This window comes from Spodoptera frugiperda, chromosome 5 (assembly GCF_023101765.2).
Source record: "Spodoptera frugiperda isolate SF20-4 chromosome 5, AGI-APGP_CSIRO_Sfru_2.0, whole genome shotgun sequence".
Classification (NCBI taxonomy): Eukaryota; Metazoa; Arthropoda; class Insecta; order Lepidoptera; family Noctuidae; genus Spodoptera; species Spodoptera frugiperda.
The window spans coordinates 6,699,797-6,721,156 of record NC_064216.1 but is presented as its reverse complement, the minus strand read 5'-3'; the positions used below and the strand labels follow the sequence as shown (position 1 = coordinate 6,721,156).

At 36.7% G+C, this 21,360-nt stretch overlaps 2 protein-coding genes across 30 annotated transcripts; one reads left to right on the top strand and one right to left on the bottom strand.

The window, feature by feature from the left end:
- Positions 1-513: 513 nt before the first annotated feature.
- LOC118272042 (60S ribosomal protein L11) lies at positions 514-2,814 on the bottom strand. Its single transcript, XM_035588345.2, has 5 exons — positions 2,664-2,814; positions 2,261-2,413; positions 1,507-1,656; positions 1,040-1,187; positions 514-668 (listed from the first exon to the last, which is right to left on the bottom strand). Exons 1-5 carry the CDS (start codon positions 2,667-2,669, stop codon positions 541-543), a joined length of 585 nt encoding a protein of 194 aa, XP_035444238.1. The 5' UTR covers positions 2,670-2,814; the 3' UTR covers positions 514-540.
- Positions 2,815-4,079: 1,265 nt separating this feature from the next.
- On the top strand, positions 4,080-20,870 carry LOC118272256 (zinc finger protein ZFP2). 29 transcript variants are annotated; one of them, XM_050693768.1, is made up of 22 exons: positions 4,080-4,293; positions 6,346-6,517; positions 6,646-6,856; positions 7,050-7,115; positions 7,204-7,296; positions 7,716-7,799; positions 8,560-8,704; positions 10,313-10,423; positions 10,580-10,690; positions 10,903-11,013; positions 11,152-11,262; positions 11,736-11,819; positions 12,438-12,608; positions 12,862-13,032; positions 13,160-13,330; positions 13,564-13,734; positions 14,617-14,686; positions 15,194-15,355; positions 15,719-15,853; positions 16,169-16,293; positions 16,366-16,449; positions 16,537-20,870. In XM_050693768.1, the coding sequence occupies exons 2-21, from the start codon at positions 6,483-6,485 to the stop codon at positions 16,434-16,436; spliced, it is 2,409 nt and encodes an 802-aa protein (XP_050549725.1). In that variant the 5' UTR covers positions 4,080-4,293; positions 6,346-6,482; the 3' UTR covers positions 16,437-16,449; positions 16,537-20,870. The 29 variants fall into 29 exon arrangements, with proteins under 29 accessions (XP_050549725.1, XP_050549728.1, XP_050549730.1 ...); XM_050693771.1 differs by having other exon boundaries at positions 4,081-4,293; positions 12,525-12,608; XM_050693770.1 differs by having other exon boundaries at positions 4,084-4,293; positions 16,187-16,293.
- The last annotated feature ends 490 nt before the right edge of the window (positions 20,871-21,360 follow it).

Genomic DNA, 21,360 nt, shown 5'->3' with positions numbered 1-21,360 from the left:
GTCGATTGTTGAATCCTGTGTAAAAATTAGCAAATAATGCCATAATATGCACCAAACACCTTCTATCTTGGTAAAAGCTTTGTTCGACCTCAGAAATTGAATCCAACACTCTGAAATCCGTCATAGCCTCACATAACAATAAATTCATAAACAAGCGAATCTCCCATTCATCTACACGATTTTTATGCGATTTTCAACATCAGTGAATAACGATGTGTGGTGGTGCATGTTCTATTGTGTGCACTTCTGCTTAGGTACTCTTTCGAGAATTTGATGGTGTTGATGTCAATTGCATTATTTCGAAATCGTTCGTTTTCTCTAATTATTCGAAAAGGTTAGAGATGAAAATAATACAGTGTAACATTAACACATTCAGTGCTATTTTATCTAACTCAAGCAAGACAACAAATGGAGGAAGTATGGTCCTTTTCATTGACAAGAATGTTATGAAAATAATCTTTCAATACTGTTTCATTTGAATTGTAAAAAGGAAAAGATAAATAAAACACTATAACCTTTATAAATTTTGTTTACTTAAGTTTACTTTTTGCTGTTAAGGATGATACCATCGTATTTCTGTTGGAACCACTTCATGGCATCCTCCTTTGTCAAACGATGGGGGAATCCAACCTTGCCAGTCTTGCGTCTTCTGTGTGCTACATTGAATCCTAGAAAAAAGAAATAACAATATTTAAAAATGTGTTACAAAGAAGACTTTAGGGAAGTTGCACCTTGGAGAATTTATTTTATCAAAATGTGCACCATATTTTTATTAACACTAGGTTTAAACCGTAATATCATTTAAAAACATGGTAAATAATATGGCACATTATTTACAGAGTGAAGTTATGTTATTGTCATCACCCTTGAACAGATGTGCAACCAAATTGCATATCAAACAAAGTAATATCAGAAAGTATTGTAAAAATGTTAGGAATTAATCTCAAAAATGATAATTTAATGCACATTTTTTACTGGCTTAATAAAAACTAACATCATCTAATTATTTAAAAAAAAAAAAAATAGGTTTTATTCTTACCTGGTCGGCCAAGTACGACGTAGAAGTCGAGACCATAGATACCAATGGAGGGATCGTATTTGATACCCAAGTCAATGTGTTCTTGAATACCAAAACCGAAGTTGCCAGTGGCTGAGAAGTTGTCACGTCTCAACTCGTATTCTCTGACCTGGAAGAAAATGTACTGGTTAATCTCTTGGAATCTCTACATCAGACTATAGAAAGTAGATTGGGTCTAATTTAGATCAATGTACTGGTAGATGGAGGACTGAAGGAAATAACCTTAAGTCACAATATCCATTTATTTCTTTGGTACTATTTCACAATAAACACAAAGAAAATTAACAAAGAATAAGTTTCAATAAACAAGACAATCAATAAAAGGCTCATCTCTTCATAGTTAATTTAGTGGTAGTATTATCTTGTCAAATACAACTAAATACTAATGAAAAACACTGGAACAATCATAAAATGCACTGATAACTCACTTTAAGACCCCTCTCGAGGATCTCCTCAGCCTTAGCACCACGGACAGTGCAGTGGACTGCGATCTTTTCGTTACGACGGATACCGAAAGACCTGACAGTGTACCTGGCCTTTGAGAACACTGGCTGTTGGCCGGTAAGCTGTTCCAACACCTGAAATTATACAAAAGAAAATATTAATCAATGCAGTTTTACTTTTTATTTTTCAACAAATTCTAGACATCAATTTTGTTGACCATTTTGCCAGCATTGAGTGGTGAAGACGAAAGTATTATTATTCCACATAGCTCTCACAGACACCATGATAATGCTTTAGTGATGAAAGGCAAGGTTTTTGTTGTGTAAATGTAATTTCCGTAAGTATTCTGAACAGTAAAATAATAGTGCTCAGAAGTTGCAAATTGGAAATATTTGATTTTGCATGAATTTACAAACAGTAACACAAGTTTATGTCACTCTTGAACAAGTTCATGCTACACTCAGTTCCATAGAGAAATATGAAAATAAATCAATCACATGGGACATGTTATTACCTACTGCAATTTGAGGTAACAGTTACAAGAGGTAGAATACAACAACAATAGAAATAAGTAAGTTCATGGCTAGACTGCTTTACATTGATTAGGTATTAAGAATAGTTGTTGACTAAGTATTTCAAACAGTGTGGTTATAGCGTGAACAGAAGTCATGTTTTGGGGGTTACCTCAAACAATTACAAAAATCAATAAGCACATTGAGTTTGGATATTGAAACTAACCTTAGCAGCACGAGTCAGCCTGTCACCAGACTCTCCGACACAGATGTTCAGGCAGAGTTTCCTGATGTGAAGGTTTCTCATAACATTTTTGGAGTTATCCTTAGGAGGCTTCTTCTCCTTCTTGTCTTTCTTCAACGCGGGCGGTGGTACACGCTGAAATGTATATACTTCATTTACGTTTTGCACTCATAATCACACTTATTTTAAACTATATCTTCGTGTTAACATACAAGTCTAGGTTATGCCGATTCTAAGACCAAAATATAACAATAATTTAGAAAATACAGTAATGATAGGACACCATAATAAATAGATATTGCATTGAAACATATTTCCACGCATAATATAAGTAAATATAACCGATTCAAATAGATAATTTAATACAAAAATATAAAACACCCACCGCCATGGTTACGATTTATCAAAAAGAACCATAAACAATCTAGGAGGAAACGTCAGTGTCAAAACTGAAACATAAACAAACGTAGAGTGCAGCAATTGAGTAATGGTCTTTTAAGATATTGTCTATGTAATTGCAATAACATTTATTCACGGTAACAAATATCAATAACTAATTTATTTTCCTAAAAAATGGTGCATAAAATTATTACTTTGTAAAAAGAGCGAAAAAATTTCTTCACTGCCTTAAATATCTTTTTATTTTATAATTATCCATCATTTATCCTCCAGTCGCACCTACTTTATTAATAACTGAGAAAATTGTTTTAACATAACAATTTCTTGAACATATTCAGCAGAGTTTACCGAATAATAATAATTACACAAGCAAACATAAAGGCAAAGCTAATAAAAGCGTGTTAAAGACCGGTTTTTTGCAGGAGCAGCTGCGGCAAATTTATTAATTTCTATTTATTAGCATGTTTTACAACTAGTTCCGAATCGAAACTAACTTCACGACTTACTTCGATGGTATTGTAGTAGTATAATAATAACCGTTACACATTACAAGCATATTTCTTGTAGCTTTACCATGTTTTTTAATGTTTATTCATGAAAATGTATTACCTAAATACTAAATATCGATTAATGTAATATTATATAGCGGTTGATTTGTTAAATCAGCAAATTTAAAGGTTTATGTTACTATGATCTAATTATTTTTGTACTTATTTGAGCTTTTATACCTACCAAGAATTACGTATTTTCGCTCCATAAAAAGAAAATAAATAAACCTACCTAATCTCTATAGCATGCATACAAACATACCTATTATCAAGCTTTTCTGAAAGTAGGCACGCACAATAGTAGTTACAATATAAATCGAACCCTAAACATAAGCAGGTATTTCTTAATAACAATTTGAGATCTACCTGCCTACTCACTGTACTAAAGTGTCATTGGCTGACAGGGACCTGGCCTAGTTTTCAAATAGAATTTTTAATCAATAAATTGCAATCTTAGATAGATAACAACCAATTATATGTAAACATCTATAGATAAGCAAGGTGGTAGGTAACATGGCGGAAGAAATGCGGAAGTCCAAACTGATTGCTAATAAAAAATATAAAAAATATTATTGTCCTATTTGTCACATATTCACAAACTCCGAAAACCAATTAAATCAACATTTAGATGGTATTCGCCATCAACAAAGGAAAACATTTTCTCCTCCGTTGGGTACCGATAAAGTAGATAAATATGACTGTAATAACCTCGTGTATATTCCGGCTTTCATTATTCTGTCCATAACATCATTTGTTTTTTGTTATACAATTGCTGTGTATTGGAATTGACAACTGGCGCTAATGATTATCATAAATAAAACATTAAATTGTAGTTAACGACGCCTTAAATTTCGCGCCATAATTTTAATTGGCGGAGAAGTCGTCCCCAAGCGTTCACGGCTTCTATGCGCACGAACGAACGCGCAGAACAATGAGGTAGCAGCCATTTTATGTCGGTGTCTAAGAAAAACATAATTCGAATGGCCAATCTTAACGAAATTGTGTAATTAGTGATATAATTTATGTGATTCTGTATACACTACTATACTTAGGTGTTTCTTTACTTATGTGAGTAGAATATAACTTTTGCTATACATTTATAATGATATAATAACATAAGCGCGATGAAACCTAACATTTTGCATAAAAAAGAAATAATAATAAATTTGTATCTCATTCCCTCCGTACATTATGAAAGGTCGTTGTATTTCCAATAGCTACAAGTCTTTCGTTTCCAAGTGATGTTTATGTTTACAGTTAGTAACTAATAAGAATTTCACAAAGTCGTTTCTGTAGATTTAGCTCAGGATAATATGACATAACTTTCACCGAAACGTTGAATAGATAGTGTGTTATAAACCCGTTTTGTTTACATTAGACTTGTATTGGTTACTAAATTACTTGTCGTATGACAACCGGCGTCGCGCAGCCTCGGCTTGAAAGTTGGGGACAAAATTCAATAACGAATTGGCCATTTTATTGATGGCCGGGGGGGAGGCTGGGTGGAGACAGTCGGTCGGTGAGCTTCCGCCATTTAATAATTTGTTAGACATTTTAGCTGTTTTCATTATGTTTTCTTGTTTACACTTTCGTATATCTACCGATTAGAGTTGCCGCTGTATATGTGAACAAGTTTACATACATATGTATCTGCATATGCTACACAAATATGCTAAAGATAAGCGCCCTTGTGTGAGTGTATGCTATCATTTTATTCATATACATGCCTATACTTATCTATCTATTGCGATTCGCATACATATCTCCGGCTTTTTATGCACCTATCTACTGTGCTCAGTCAACGGCCTAACAATATAAATAAAACAGCAATGTACTTTAACGTCTAATCTAATTTGTTATGTTATTGTTTGGTTTATCTGTATAACCCAAAAATATCTACCTACCTAATTTTTGTTTGGTATATTACGTTGTTTGCCTAATATTATTTCTATGCGTTTATGTATTTGTTACTTTACCATTTTGTACCTTTTTTGTTTTGTTGCCCTGTATCTTTTGATTTGTAATCATTTTTTTTTTGTAATTATGTTTTTGTTTTAATTATATTTTGTTTTACGCAAAACCGAGCTTTTTATTTCGAATCTTAAACTTATTTCGCAAATGTTTTTTAATGCCTCATATTGGACCTGAAACTGAAAGACAGAGGGTACAGAAATGACCAATGTTGATCAGCCGAAAATATAGGCTGTATAAATATTTATTAAAAGCAAAAAACATTCAGCTCCATATCACGCAGCAATGCCTACCCAATAACATGGTGCGTGCAGCGTACCTCTTTATTTTACTAACCAGAACCAACCCATCATTCCCTATTCCAGCCATCATTGAAATAACCTTGTTCTGTTACTCATCACAGCTTGTAGTGTTGTTCCCTGTATCTAACTATATTTGCATCATAAAAATTATAGATTAAGACATAATGTGGCTTAACACGATCGATCTTATACATTTAAATATAATAATAATATTTACTAAACCGCTAATAAAATTGGGGGTAAAACTAAGGCTAGTACCTACATTTTATTTACTTTTTTGTCTCACTCCTTACCTTATTAATAAAATACGGAGAAATAATGATAATAGAACAGGTAGGTATTTAGAAATGCCGAAAGAGCTGATAAATATAAAAAATTTTATATTTTTGTCATGCACAGGTAAAATTTAATCATTTTCCATCTACACTCGTTTTGCAGCACAAAATTAATAATCTGTCCGTTCTAAAAATTGGAGTGTTCAATTATTTTATTGAGTTTTGTTCTCATTGTGTGATGAATTCAAATCTTTACACTTTACCTTCAGTATAGTCTCATAACTCCAGGTATGATCAAGTTTTCATAATTTTACGCCGATAATATTTTGGTTGGATTAATAAAACGATTTTCGATACTTAAGTTATAAATAAATAGCAGCAAATTGAAAATGGAAATTTTAATAATTGTATGTACTTAACATAAATTTCTAGCTTATTAATTATACTTGCATTCTGTTGAAAGTTTACCGAAGTAGTTACATAAAATAAGCCATTACTTCAGTCTAGGTACTTATACAGGTAGACTAAGTGTAGTTTTGATCGATCGGTACTTGACATGAAGTTCTTTACAGGTGGCAGAAGTTGAAAATGGGGGAGCAAAGAGGTCGCCATTAGTTTCCCAGCACACTGGGGCGTAGGCGTCGGGGGTGTGGCACGGGGCGTGGGGGTCCCCGTGCCACCCCCTGGCGACCTACTCGCCACTATCTCCATGTTCGAACAGCAAATCAAAGCTGAACCTATGAGGTAAGATAGCATCCATGACAGCATCTACAGGACATGATAACCAATTGACTAAATGACAGACCCTGTTGAAACTTCTTACAGCAATAGTTTCCAAGAAAGGTTAAATAATGAATCTTGTTGTGTTCCAGTTTCTACACATCTCATCCACACGTACATACCGGTCCCCCAACAATAATACGTTCAGATTCAAGCCATGCATCCATTATTTCAATGAACCAACATCACCAAGCACACCAAGAGGATTCTAAAGACAGCCTCATAGTACAACAGCAAGTACAACACCAGCAAGATCTCATGGAACAACACCAACAACAACAAGAAATGCAACAAGATGATGAGGTGAGTTACGGAAAGGAGAAAGGAATATAAACTTTAGATGTTTGGAAATAGATGTTCTTGTTCATCGTCAAAGCGAAAACACTAGTACCTAAATAAAACAGTGATCCGAATGATCCCATACTTGTTCTAAACATGTTTCATTATCATCATGATGATAATCTAAATACATTACGTCTATTTTTGTTCGTTTCAGTTGAGCTTTAAAGGCATGGACGACGAAGGAGTTGATATGGACATGGACGGACGACAGTGCCCTCAGGTAATACTTGATATCAAATAAATTTTTGGTACATTTAGTTTTTTTCCGGATTTTACGATAAAAACACCATTCTTACTCTTTCAAACAGGGTATGGGGGTGGACATGGGATCAGTTCAAACTAAAATGGAAGTGGCAAATGGGGGTCAATCGACACCGCGATCTAAACCTCAGGCCTGTAAGGTGAGAACCGAAAATTGGCACACTTTTTTTTTGTTTTCAATTTATACGTATCATTCGGTTATCTGTTTGTCAATATTACAGTTATTTCGAGTTCTCGGTAATTTTGTTGATGATCTTCATTACTATTGGCCGATGTTTTTTTTTGTTTTTTTTTAACTTGGAATCTTTTAACGGACTTTCGTATTTTAAAAGACAAAGATTGAAGCTGTGATCACTCCTTGGCCTTGAGTTTTGCCTTCCCAAGGCACCAATCTATCGTCAAAAAATTCTACGTTCTTGTTACACAATACATAAAAAAAGTAATTTTGCTCAAATTATGCGGAATAATAACATAACCTTTATAAAAAAGTTAAGAAGCGACAAAAAATGTATCCAGAAATATCGCAAATAATAACTCTTCAAAATGTTTCTTATTTCAGGTCTGTGGCAAAGTACTGTCGTCTGCTTCATCTTATTATGTTCACATGAAACTACACTCAGGAAACAAACCATTTCAGTGTACTGTACGTATATTTCTAAACAATTCAATAAAGACACGATCAAACACGAATACGCAAAAAAAGTTTAAAAAATTAAGAAAAAAATACTAAATACAGTAATGGCCCATAAAACGTACCTGCATGTTAGCACGTTATTACAAAGGTTTTACAATTAAAAACAATATTTAATAACGTAGTAGACAATTTGACTTGTTTCTGCATAAAATTGCTAAACTGCACGCGATGTCAGTTAACCGTTACTAGTAGGTACCTAAATACAAAATGGACAGATGTTTGTACCAAAGGGGTTTCGTTTTGTCAATGGACAAGGAGGGGCTTTCTATACTATTGTTTGATCCGTCTGGTTTTTACGCACCCTAAAAATGTTAATTGTAGGTCAGGTAACTATTTTTTCAATACTAAGAATGAATTCAGCTTTATTTGAGTACAAATAAGTTCGCATTTCGCTAAATAACACTATTATTGAGACCGCGAAGTTTAAACTTTGTACCATGAATGTTACCATACTAAAATGGGGAACTCTTTGTATTGCCCAGTCCAAAAAAAAAAAAGAATACCAACTTGAATATTTTTTTCTATCGCATTACTTTATCGAGCTTAGTGTTAATTGATGAAACTGGACGGTTTTAAATTAAAAGTTAGGCCTGAAAAAGATTCAACTCCATTTTCAGCTTTAAATTGGACTCTAGCTGAGTATATCTATTTTTTAAAGTTGCAAAGGTAATAACGGCTACTGATCGTGAGTTTTTCTTTGGTGACGTAGGTATGCGACGCTGCTTTTTGCCGTAAGCCCTACCTAGAAGTGCATATGCGCACACATACAGGAGAGCGCCCCTTCCAGTGTGATCTCTGCCTCAAACGATTCACGCAGAAATCCAGTCTCAACACGCACAAACGTGTTCACACAGGTCAGTGTACCATACTAACAAGATGTTGTTGCATCTAAAAGCATCTCGGTGTTGTTCGCAGGCATACAAAAAACAGACGACCAAAAAAATCAGGCCCTTGCACTGCTTTCTCCAAAAAAGTCTGTTTTTCGTCCGCCTAAATAAATAATATTTTTCAAACTAAAATATTCAATGCCAATAACCTTAATACGAATAGTAAGAATCTGAATCGCATTAATTTAATGAAAGTGGTATCAGTAAACTCAATGAAAGTTCTGATCGCTTGAAAAATATTTATTTATCTGATGTTATTGTTGTATTATCCCAAAATGATACTTACAATTGCATTATTGTTGTTGAATGCAATTTAATGTAATTTCCATATTATTTTGTTATCGTCAGTCAATTATTACATTTTGCACTAAGAGAAAATTTTAATTTTAGTAATTTATTGCATTTATTTTACGATTGTAAAGATTCCCCCCCAAAAGTTTAAATGTTTAATTAATATGTTATAGGGATGAATGTTTTAACACTGAATTTAGGATGGAGGTATTAGGAGATTTATATGGAAGTTACATTTTACCTGAACTGAACTGGAAAAACTCAATAAATTCCCAATTTTACTATGTACCATGAGGGGATTGTTCAAAATAATTATGAAATCAAATTGGATTATTATATTTTCAAGTTGACCTCCTCCTGTTTCCGCGAACCGAATTATTAAAATTATTTTGTGTTATTGTTTTAAATTTTCCATTGGCTACCTGTTATTGATTATGGCTTATCTCCTGTTTTGACGCCCTGATAAACGAGCTATTTTGTATTTTATATGTATTGTCTTTTTCTTGTTTATGTCTATATCATACCTATTATTTTTACGCTAGATGTGCTACGTATTTATCTATTACCCTGGACTTGCTAGGAAACCGTACATTTATTTATAATTTCTATGCACAAGTACTTAAATGTTTCGTTTTATTACTATTATTATATATGTAAGTAGCTAGTGATTCTATTCTTCCTTATAGGACTTGAACAAGTTCGTATAAATTCGATAGCAGATTCCTATTACACCTGTCCTCATTACGAATGTTGTCTCCCTTTTTCGTTTTCCAATACTTCATTGGGTGTCTACTACCTTTATTTTTATTATACCTTAGTGCTTATTTATACTTTACCTATAAGCACGCGGCCTTTGGACGGAGCTTTTTACGATTTTTATTCAGACACTTATATTATACAATATTGTTTATCCATTTTCCTTATCATATCAAATGTAACGAAGTACACGTACATATAGCCAAGTAGGACACTGGTGCGACACACAATTCGCTGAAATAGTTGACAATACATATGCTTAACATACGACATGTGAATAGTTTTTGAGTTGTGCCAATAGAGCTATAGTGTTTTCGCAAAAAGATCAGGGCGTGAGGAAGGCTTCGTTTGATGTGAGGTAAACAGGGGGAGGTAAAGAACGCACAATGGATGCGCTGCGGTATGCAGATACCGCGCGGAGTGCCAAGAGGGCGCGACAAATCGATTGTGTGTTCTTGTATAACGTGGTGTAGACCAGAGCTCCCGTAGCACGGGACGTGTGTTGTTGGACTGTGGCCTGGGTTCTAGATGAGCACATGCGCGCGTTGATGGTGAAGGACCGGCCCTACAAGTGTGATCTCTGTCAGATGCGGTTCACGCAGAGCTCCAGCCTCAACCGACACAAGAAAATACACACGGGTGGGTTGATATCTTTAGCGCCGCCCCGTGCCGACACTGTCGCTGCAGTAATACGTACTGTCCACCTCCTCACTGGCTCCTAAAGCCCGCACCTCTCTTTGTCCGTTCAAAGTTGAATGTTAGCCGTATTCTGACTCATTCGATGGTTTCGTTCAGAGGAACACAGACGCGCGCTGCTGGCTAAGGATCGGCCCTACCAGTGCGGCATCTGCTTTGTGAGATTCACCCAGAAATCAAGTTTGGGCCGGCACGGAAAAATACATACCGGTGGGTCCCTACCTCTACCTCCTGCCTACTTATGCGTGACGTATTCCTTGAGGCAGAACGGTACTAACGTGTATTATGTTATAGAGATAGCCTACCTCCCCCTGAATGTGTGTGAATGGTTTCAATTGTTTAACATATTAGGTAATATTAATGAAATACATATTGTTTGAGAGGGTGCAGCGATGCTATATCGAAACTCGTATAACTTATAGAGGAGCACAGACGAGCCCTGTTAGAGAAAGTGCGGCCGTACCAGTGCCACATCTGTTTTATGCGCTTCACTCAGAAGTCCAGCCTGGGACGACATGGGAAAATACACACTGGTAGGCATTTTCCCCTAAAATCCTTAAGTAGACAATGAATTTGTTAATATACGTTAGCTCAGCTAGTTACTAGGCAGTAACATTAGCAGCGTGACGAGCTGGGCCGTTGTTTTAGCTGAATTTTATTGGTATTTCTAGAGGAGCACATCCAATCGCTGATCAACAAAGTGCGCCCCTATCAATGCGACATCTGTGACAAGCGGTTCACTCAGAAGTCCAGCCTTGGCACTCATAAACGTATACACACCGGTGGGTCCCTTGATATTTCCTTTATTTTGGTTCGGTGTCGGAGCCACAATGTATTTGCCACAATTCAATCAATAACATTGTGACTTTGAAGCCTAAGTTTTGTGAATAGTTTTAAGGGCTCCCTGACCTAAGTATTGTTTTTATTTTTATTGTTATGACCTATGGACATGGTTAGCGATACGGAAATAAACATAAATAATAATATATTAGTTCTAGTCTGTGTATGGCAGCTTACATTAGGTTACACACGCTCAAAAACTATTCACAAACAAGTAAAGCATGTGTACGTTGTGATGATTTCCGTTAAGTTATAGGAGAGAGAATGTCTGATGGACAAATAACGTGGTAAAATTCCCTCATGGTAGTCAGTTGGAAACGATCGGCAATCGGTTACTGAGCTCAGTAGTATTATTTGTCCATCGTGGTTTTGTTTTGTTTCTCTGTCCCCCCGTGTCCGTGCGTTGGCGGCGCAGGGGAGCGGCCGTTCCAGTGCACCGTCTGCCTCAAGTCCTTCACGCAGAAGTGCGCGCTCAATTTGCACGAAAAAATACATACGGGTTAGTAGCCCACATATATTATAATCCGCAGTATTCCTTTCGGTACGACTAGCGTTAACTTGCGACTCGTCATGCAGTCATTTCATTTAGCGTCATGCTTCGCTCCTATTTTTCCGTTGCCCGCCTAACCCGTTGTTTTACTCTCCCTATTTTGATAGCTTCCATCTCGTTGCTTTCGACTAACATCTCGATTTCTTTAACTCATTCAAATGCGCGCTTTTACGTACTTCTGCAATCACTGATAATTTCCCGCCTATCATATTAATAATAATAACTGCCGGTCATTCGCCCTCTTATTCCTCTCATTCTGCATACAACTCGGTGTTTTAGCATTTATCATTTTTATCATTTCTTCATGGATATTAATTCATTCACAAAAGCGGTAATGCAATCGCCGCAAAGACGCATACTTGGCGCCCCAGCATCGTAGCTTAGATGCGGTGCTGGTTATCAAAATTGGGTTACCAAAATTGGGGGTGAATCGGTCGCCGCGTGCGACGGGATGCGGTCGAGATTGGCAGTGGGCGGGTGGGCCAGAGTCGGATCCGGCCCGGACCCGAGGTACCGTGATGCGTCGGCGACGTGCGTTACTCGCTTTTGTGTGTGCACTGGGCGCAGTGCAAGGGCGTCCTTTCGCGTGCGGGCAATGCCCGGCGGCGTTCGCCCGTCGCCCCTACCTGGACATTCACATGCGCACGCATACAGGCGAGCGGCCCTATCAGTGCGACGCGTGTCTGAAGCGCTTCACGCAGAAGTCCAGCCTCAATATACATAAGAGGACGCACACAGGTGGGTGACCCCGCGGGCCGGACTGGCCGTCCGCCCGCCCACGCCTCTCTCCACTCGCACTCCGCCTCTCCTCCGAATCTGTCTGTCTCCGAGTAGTCGAGCGATCGCGAGCCTTTGTAACAATACCTAGCGAAAGATTTGGAGCGGAGTACGCGGCGAGCGGCGACCGGTCCGCGCCGCGACCTCCGTAGAGCGAGGGCGTCTAGCGTCCTTGCGGGCTCGCCGCCGCTATAATATATGTGTTGGGCACCAGTCCAGGGCAGACCGTTCCAGTGCCTGTCGTGCCCCGCCGCCTTCACCTGCAAGCAATACCTGGAGATACACACGCGCACGCACACCGGCGAGCGGCCCTATCAGTGCGACATCTGCCTGAAGCGCTTCACACAGAAATCCAGTCTCAACATCCACAAGCGGACGCACTCAGGTACGTGGGTGGCCGGCGAGCGAGCCGGCGCGACGCAGACTCGAACGTAACGTATGTGGGCTACTAGAGAGCGCGGCGCGGGGAGGCGGGCGCTCGCGTGCTGGCTAACGGTGTGACTCGTCCACAGTGCAGGGCCGGCCCTTCCAGTGCCTGCAGTGCCCCGCCGCCTTCACCTGCAAGCAGTACCTCGAGATCCACAACCGCACGCACACCGGCGAGCGGCCCTACCAGTGTGACGTATGCCTCAAGAGATTCGCGCAAAAATCTACACTCAATATACACAAACGAACGCACACAGGTCAGTCGACAACGCTCAACGCACGCCTTTTTCTTACTTATTGTTTTTCTTATTCAAAAATTCATGATCACAAGCAAAGTATTTAACATTTACCATGTTCTTAATATTATTTTTCATATGTTTGAATTTAAAGTTGTCGGTGCCACATAAGTTTAATAGTAAGTCTTATTGTGAGTATAATAATCATAATTGTAATAAGTGAGCATAAACTAATATAATGCGCGGGTGGTCAGTGCAAGGGCGTCCATACCAATGCATGGAGTGCCCGGCGGCGTTCACTTGCAAGCCGTACCTGGAGATACACATGCGTACTCACACGGGGGAAAGGCCGTTCGAGTGCGATGTCTGTTACAAACGCTTCACGCAGAAATCCACGCTCAACATTCACAAGCGAATTCATACCGGTACGACCACATCGCGTTCCCTATTTTTCGGTGTTTTGCATACACAACTGGCTCCACACTACCTTAGTGCTGTGTTACATTCAGACATCGGTCACCTGCACTACATAGCTTCAAGTAAACGAACACTGTAAGTACGCAGTGCTGAAAGTCCATGGGTTATGTGTGCAAGCACCTTAAAATATTCCTGAACTACATGAATCATAGGTAGTATGTAAACCAAGTGATTCATAGCTTAGTGTGTCTAACAGATAAAAAACATTTTGATACTAACCTTATTAGGAATCACACTATGTATAAAGCAGCTGTATACTACGGGTAACTAAATAACCACCAACAACTGCATGTTGGACAGGAGAATGCCAAAATATTGCAAACAGTAATAATTATATATACCTACACGAGCTTAAATAGATGATACTGCATGCACAGTACTTCAAGTGCCTTGTAATGGCTACGAATATAAAGCATGTACTCATATTTAGCACAATCAAATAATGTTTTTCGTCTGGTAGTTTACTATACATAGAGCGTAGTGGGTTACATAAGGTTGAAGGATAGCTATGGTTCGTTTAGAAGACGGCAAATTGCTTTACCAGGCAGATATTTTGTCATTCTGAACTTAATGATGTGGCACCGACAACGTAAGTTTTAATAATTCTAATCATCCGCTACATCATCACTCGAGTTTCAATACTTATTATTATTTATTTAATTTCTTGGCTTCCATTCATTAATTTCAGACTGCATCACTCTCTAATCGCATCTTGCCGTCTTTCTAACATCATGTGCCTTCATAATGCTTTCATTGATTAAAAGATCATTGCTTTCATTTATTTTCAGGTAGATAGTTGAGTTAATTTTATAGCGAATCCTCTGTTTCAGGTGAACGTCCGTATGCTTGTGATATTTGCCAGAAACGCTTTGCTGTGAAGAGCTATGTAACCGCGCACAGGTGAGTTACATCCCCTTATTTGTTAGTTATTATCAATATACAACGTGTAACAAAAGGGGTAGACATATGTATCAATTGCACGGTTTCTAGATAACATAACAAACGATACGGGAAGGGTTTTTAAACTCATGTTTTCATGGTACCAAGTTATGAATTTTTCAAATCGCGCCGGTGCGCGAATCAAAATTAGGTAGACAGGTACTAGGCGATCAGATTGACAGAAGAAATGTTTCGTAATATTAGCGAGTGATCCCTGTAGTGTTGTGACACGTTTGTATGATTTGAAATCAAGAACTATGCGATACCAAGTATTTGGTACAATTTTTTTTAAACGTATTTTAAGCTGAAACTTTATGTAGAGATTCTATTCAACCTGTATTCGTCAGGGCTTCTTGATGTATATGGGTATTTTGTTACACGTTATATGTAGTAGAAACATAGAAAACATGTTTGTTACCTTGATAAGTATGTTGTAATGTATTTAAGTGGTGTTGGTATTGTCGCCAGATGGTCGCACGTGGCCGACAAGCCGCTGAACTGCGACCGCTGCTCGATGTCGTTCACGTCGAAGTCCCAGTTCGCCCTGCACATCCGCACGCACTCCACTGGCTCCTGCTACGAGTGCAGCGTTTGCGGCCGCTCCTTCGTGCGCGACAGCTATCTGATAAGGTCACTTCATAAACACGTTAATTTATGTTTAGCGGCTTATTCATCTGACTGAGCCTGCAACAAACCTTTAAAAACTGTTAAAGGCTATTCACTAGTGCCGGACAACGTTGTCCGACATGGCGTCTTCTTAGGTTACGATGCAATCTAGCTCGTAACTTTAGGTCCCCAGCGTGACTTGTAACTAATCGAGTAACCTCGTTTAACAATTACTTGAGTTAAGACGTAAAACATAATTAATTTAAAGTGTTACAAGAGTTCTAATTTCCGTTTACTGGACCTTCTGAGTTTATTCGCTGAAATTTATTTCTCATCTATCATTCGAGTATCTGCCATAATCTGACAATATTAATTTCCTCTACACAGACACCACAACCGTGTCCATCGCGAGAATCATAGCAACGTGTCGGCCAACAGCATCGGCACCATCAACAGTGTTGCTACCAACACCAACAACTCTAACAACAGCAACTTTGATTCTCCCGGCGTTTGTGACTTAAGGTATGACATCTGAAACACTACAATGGTTACAAACTAATCCATCAAATATATAGGGAGTGTATTTTAACTAACAACCATTTTCTCACAACACCAAATAAGAACGTGACACAAATGTGGCTGAATTAAAACGACAGCTTTATTAATATTTCACCATTAAGTCCATTTGCATTCCGAGTGAGTTCCCAGGTACGGTTGAGCACCGCATTATCATTTATTTTACTCTGCTTCCATAGTAGCACATTAGTTATTAGGTAATACCGCAAACGTAGAACGAATTTGTTGTTTATAGATCAGATCCATAGAAGCGATTGATAGACGGCAATTTCTTTCCAGCTTTGTACCAATGGTAAATCGCTACATGACATCTCAAGGAACTCAAGTCTCTATGCAAGACACGAGCAAAATGTCTGCGATGTCGCCACAGTCTATTGCATCTATTTGTAAGTATCCCACTATAGTTTACTTAATATTTGTTGTAAACTTTAATGTTATCGATATAATAATCTTTGCAGCGTCACCTCCCCCTTCGCATACTCCAACGCCGCAGCCCCAGATGTCAGGTCAAATGCATCTTGCAGATTGATCACCCGTTTTAGGTATGTGGTCAATATGGTCACTTTGATTAACTAAAGGTTCCTTATGTTAAAATATAGAAGTGTAACGAACTGTGTACGTTGTTACAGCTCTTGGTTGAGCAGGAAGCAGCCAGAGTGCAATAATATATATTTGGCAGCCATCAACAAGAGCAGCTATCATTCAGAATGATATAATTGAGAGCAGAGGAGACAGGCAGCTCCTCGCTAGGATCGTCAGCATGGACTCATGCACTTTTATTTGTTTATTATATTTGGAGTTATTTATTTATACACTGTTGATTTCGTCGGGCGTGGTGTGAGCGCCAGCAAGGCTGCGCTGTTGGATTGTATCCGCGTGTGGAAGGTGGCAGAGAGGAATCGAGTTGGTTTCGTTACGCTTGTGGAATCCCTCGATAACACCAGGTGGACATCACAATAGAGATGAGGATGTAGTGAGTAGTCACGTAGCGGTACCGCCTATGATAATATATGCATTGTGATTTATACCTACAACTGTGATTTATCTATACCATCACATGATTATATTAATTTCCGTGGTGGCGTTTATAAATCAATACTTAAAAGTCTCATCATGATAGATTGTAGGCCTAAAATTTTTGATCTCATATTCTAATTTGCTTAGTGATAAATTTTGGAATCGTAAATGGTAAATCTCCAACTTAAAAATTCTAAATTTTAATGTTCGTCATTCGCTTGTCATCGTCATACCCATCCTTCATTAGTCGTAGTGAAATGTAACAATATCTTATTGCGATGCTTTAACTTAGAACGTGTCAGTGTATATGGAAGTTCAGTAATTTTATATAGAACTGTTACTGGTGAGTGGTAAAGTATTTTGATCGCTGAAGAATATAAGGGACTCTAGATAATACTCCTCAAGATTAATCCATAAGAATACTATAAATAAAAATCAGGTTTCATATAAAAAATAATAATAATAGTAAATAAGAAGTACAAATAATAATTCCATAAACTAGCAGAGTCCTGAGAGGCAATATTGAAAGCTTCACAAAATTAATAACTTTTAATATGATGTTTATTGGAGAAATCCAGAGAAGTGCCTGTTGCAACATAAAATTGGCAATATTTTTTAAACGTATTACGTTCAGAATAATGTTATGTTCAGTGTTCAATGTGAGGGACATCGGCCGGAGTACGCTTTAGTGTGTCTTACAGAATAAGTGAGTGCTGGGTGTTAGTGGTCAAGTGGCCGACTGGCCGTACATAACAGAGAGCATAATTTGTGAAGCTTCTTACTAAACTTTGTGTGCCTTCTAGCGGTTAGCGACATTAGGCAATATCAATCATAACACCATCGATAAACTTCATTTTATATTCCTGATGAGATTGAATATTCATATAAAGTGTAGTCATCATAAACATTGTTACATAATTATTTACCCATTTAGGATATCGCAATATACATACATATATACAAACGTATTTTGGCAAGAGGCAGAACTTTATTTCATTACTGTTTTTCGAATAATAGTAATAATGAATAGTGTATAGTGCAGTAGTCTTCCAATACCTTGAGACAGTTCTTGCGCACCGAGCTGTGCAGCTAAAGTGTCCGCTGCGGGGGTTCCTTATGGTTTGCCATTATTGATATCAAAGATAGATTGGTGCCATTTCTATGTAAATGATGTGGTAGTGTAAGTTTAGTTAAGTCTGCAGGTCAGGGTAGAACTGGAAATAAAATATTGTAAGAGCTCTAATATGTAATACATAGTGTTAGACCGACATTTATACCTATTGTTTTACAACTTCCCGTGTTGTTATTTTGATACATTATTTTATTTCCATGTGTGTGTCCATGTGCTGGTTCAGCAAATGTAAATATTGGTAGTGTTTATTTATTCAAGTATATCGAGAAAACATTCAAAATTATAATATGCGTATGATTTGTAGGAATGTCTCATTCTACAGTCATACCGAATATCGAACTGAGAATATAATTGGAATTAATGTTAGACTTAGCGCAGAACTATACTTTGGGTACTATAAAGATCAAAATTTCTTGTAGATGTACATAAGTATACATATAATAATAATATATACATATGAATGTTGTTTGATAGTCCTCAATATTTTTTTATATTTTGATAGTTCTGTATTTGAAAGAGACACGAAAAAAATAGGCCAATATCTCATTATCATTTTAAAATAAACGTGTACACCGTATGTTAAGGTATAAAGTAAAGTAATATGAGGATGCATTTAGTTGCCCACAAATTTTAAGAGTAACATCTAAACTTTTCCGTATATTAATAAAATCTTAACGTCTTTAGTAAGTTTCTTACCAAGCCATTGATAACAGTATTATTTAGACAAACTAGAACTTGGGTTTAAAGAGTAGTATAAAACTTTCAGATACCATTATAAAATGATCACCATTGAAATTTTAAAACCATAGTTATCAATAGTTTGTATGTAACAGCATTGATAGGGACAACGCGTATTAGGTGCCTTTCAATGCTGTATACCTTATATTATTATATTATCCATAGATATTATGAATGGAAATAGAAACACCAACATAGTGACCTAGGTACATAAATACATATATAAATAAATATATACATAGATGTCTCTCAGCTCCCCGATCTCTTGCCGAGGGTGATTGTTTCTTTTTGAATTCTAGGATTAGTAATATATTTTTGTTATTATTATTATTATATGTTCGCTGTCTTTATGATTGTTTTATCTTTATTACATTGCCCTATCGTTGCTTCACCCTCGCTGAGCGAAGAGGTGCGCTGGGAGAACGCGGGCTTTGTTAATTACGAAATATGCTCTCACTTCTTAATCTTTCACACAGAGTATAATTCATATATTTATATTGATAAGAGGAAAATCTTTTCTCGGTGAATGTATTTCGTAATAAATAAGGGTCACGAAATGACAGTGAAGGCCACAGGTCGCACCTTGATTTTTAAGAGCTGCTAAGTATACGTTGAACTTGCAACCTGTGTGCCTTCATTGTGTAACTATTTTACATACCGATGTTAGTTAACCTATATTAAGAAGTGCATATTGAAACCCTTGAATTTACGTAATTACAAAAGTGGTGGTATGATTTTTTCTTCGACTACTTTTTTTTTGTTTTTGAACCGTAGAAAAGACTGAGGAATTCACAACGTTAAAAAGAATACTCACGTGAAATATATTGGCAGTGTTAGATTGTGTTGTTGTTATTTTGTTGTTAACATCTGAGCGGTTGTGGTTGATGGACCAACCAGTGTCTTTGTAAGCCGTTATTGAATTTTGGTTAAAGAAATCGTACATATCCTTCCCGTGAATGTATAACGTATACTTCCCTCGTCGAGGCAGACTACTAGTCTAGGGGGCCGAGCGCCAACGAGCGCCGCCGACCAGTTACACTAAACTTGATCGTGGTAGTTTTATGAAATAACAGTGAGCCTTGTGTAATCATAATGTCTAAGGTACATAAATATTTAGTTCTATTGTATCGTTAGATTTACGTGAACTTCCGCTTTGCCAACATATTGCGTTGCTTACATTATAATCATACGAGAGTACAGCCTAAGGATTTTAACTTTTTTTATATACTGAGAGCTATTTCTAAGTCACTGATTTTATACAATTTCTAATTATACGCTAAACAAAAATAAACGGCTAAAAGCCACACTTTACCAAGTTTTGGAGTATTTTACATCCCTTTGAGTGCAATTTTTATTAAAATTCAATACAAACATCATGGCATGATGATAATTTGTGCGGTCATTTAGTTATAGCTCTTCAGAGTTTTAATGACCAATATTTTAACTACTACCGTTTTTTCTTTATTGTTAAAATTTTTAGGCTAGTTTATATTTGAAATAAGTTAGATTTGTTAATTGTGGTGTATTACATTTACATTGCACGTGATTATAGCTCTCACAGCCTCCTTTACAGGTGATTATTTAGTTATTTTGTAGTCTGAAATGATTGTGATAAATTTATTATTATAATTATATTGGTTTGTTTAGTAGAGCTGAAGTCTTTCATATTGTTTGTTGTTAATACTTTGAGTATACAATCTGTGAGGTGACGTAGCGGTAGACGGTAGGGAGAGGCTGTTAGAGCGTTTATGTAGTCAGCATTATATATATGCTTTAATGTGATTTTTTAAATGTACTCTTTATTATAGTCTCATCAATCAATATTATAATTAGCGAACTAACAAAACATTTAATTTTTTTCAGTTCATAGTGATTTATATTGAGATCAAATAAAATACAGAGTTTATATTTTAATTTTATGGAAAAAATATACATTGTAAAATTATTGTTTAGTGCTCATTTTGCAGAGCTCTAATAAAAAAATGAAACTATATGAATGCAAAATAACAAGTCACGATTCTTTTAGAAGTCGCCATGTAGTGGAAAAAAATAAACGTGCCATGATATTTGTGGCTATTTATTTGTTTATTTTCAATCCCCACTTTTATTTTTATTTAACCCCCTTACTTTTAAGTAATTACAGTAGAGTCCGTTTATAATGACATCGAAAGGAATTGACAAACACGTCATAATAAGCGGACGTCATACAAAGCGTTATGTATAAATGAAAATCTTTTTTATGTAAATATGTATGTATTAAGTATTTTAATACAGAAACATAGTATATTTGCATATGTGTAAGACCATATTAAATTAAAATCAAAATTGCACGTAATCAGCAGATTATTATAATAACACATACACAAGTGTATTTTTTATTGTAAGTAATCTGTAATTTTTGTCTGCTTTTGTTTCTTCATTTTATTGTAAAAACAGACTCTCACACTATTGTGTATAGAAGACATAGCTAGGGTCAAATTATCATTTTCAATATTGCTGTGGACAAATCGTGATAATAATTCTGCAGCTTTTAATGCGTAACCTTCAACTGTCAATTACTCACTGA

Excerpts from the sequence above, each read along its gene's own strand:
- LOC118272042 (XM_035588345.2), bottom strand. Across the intron at positions 1,657-2,260 it reads GGCTGACTCGTGCTGCTAAG|GTGTTGGAACAGCTTACCGG; the intron begins GTTAGTTTCAAT and ends GTATAATTTCAG. Across the intron at positions 669-1,039 it reads CGTCGTACTTGGCCGACCAG|GATTCAATGTAGCACACAGA; the intron begins GTAAGAATAAAA and ends TCTTTTTTCTAG.
- LOC118272256 (XM_050693768.1), top strand. The coding sequence starts at position 6,483 with ATGTTCGAACAGCAAATCAAAGCTGAACCTATGAG. Across the intron at positions 13,033-13,159 it reads CCACAAGCGGACGCACTCAG|TGCAGGGCCGGCCCTTCCAG; the intron begins GTACGTGGGTGG and ends ACTCGTCCACAG. Across the intron at positions 13,735-14,616 it reads TCACAAGCGAATTCATACCG|GTGAACGTCCGTATGCTTGT; the intron begins GTACGACCACAT and ends CCTCTGTTTCAG.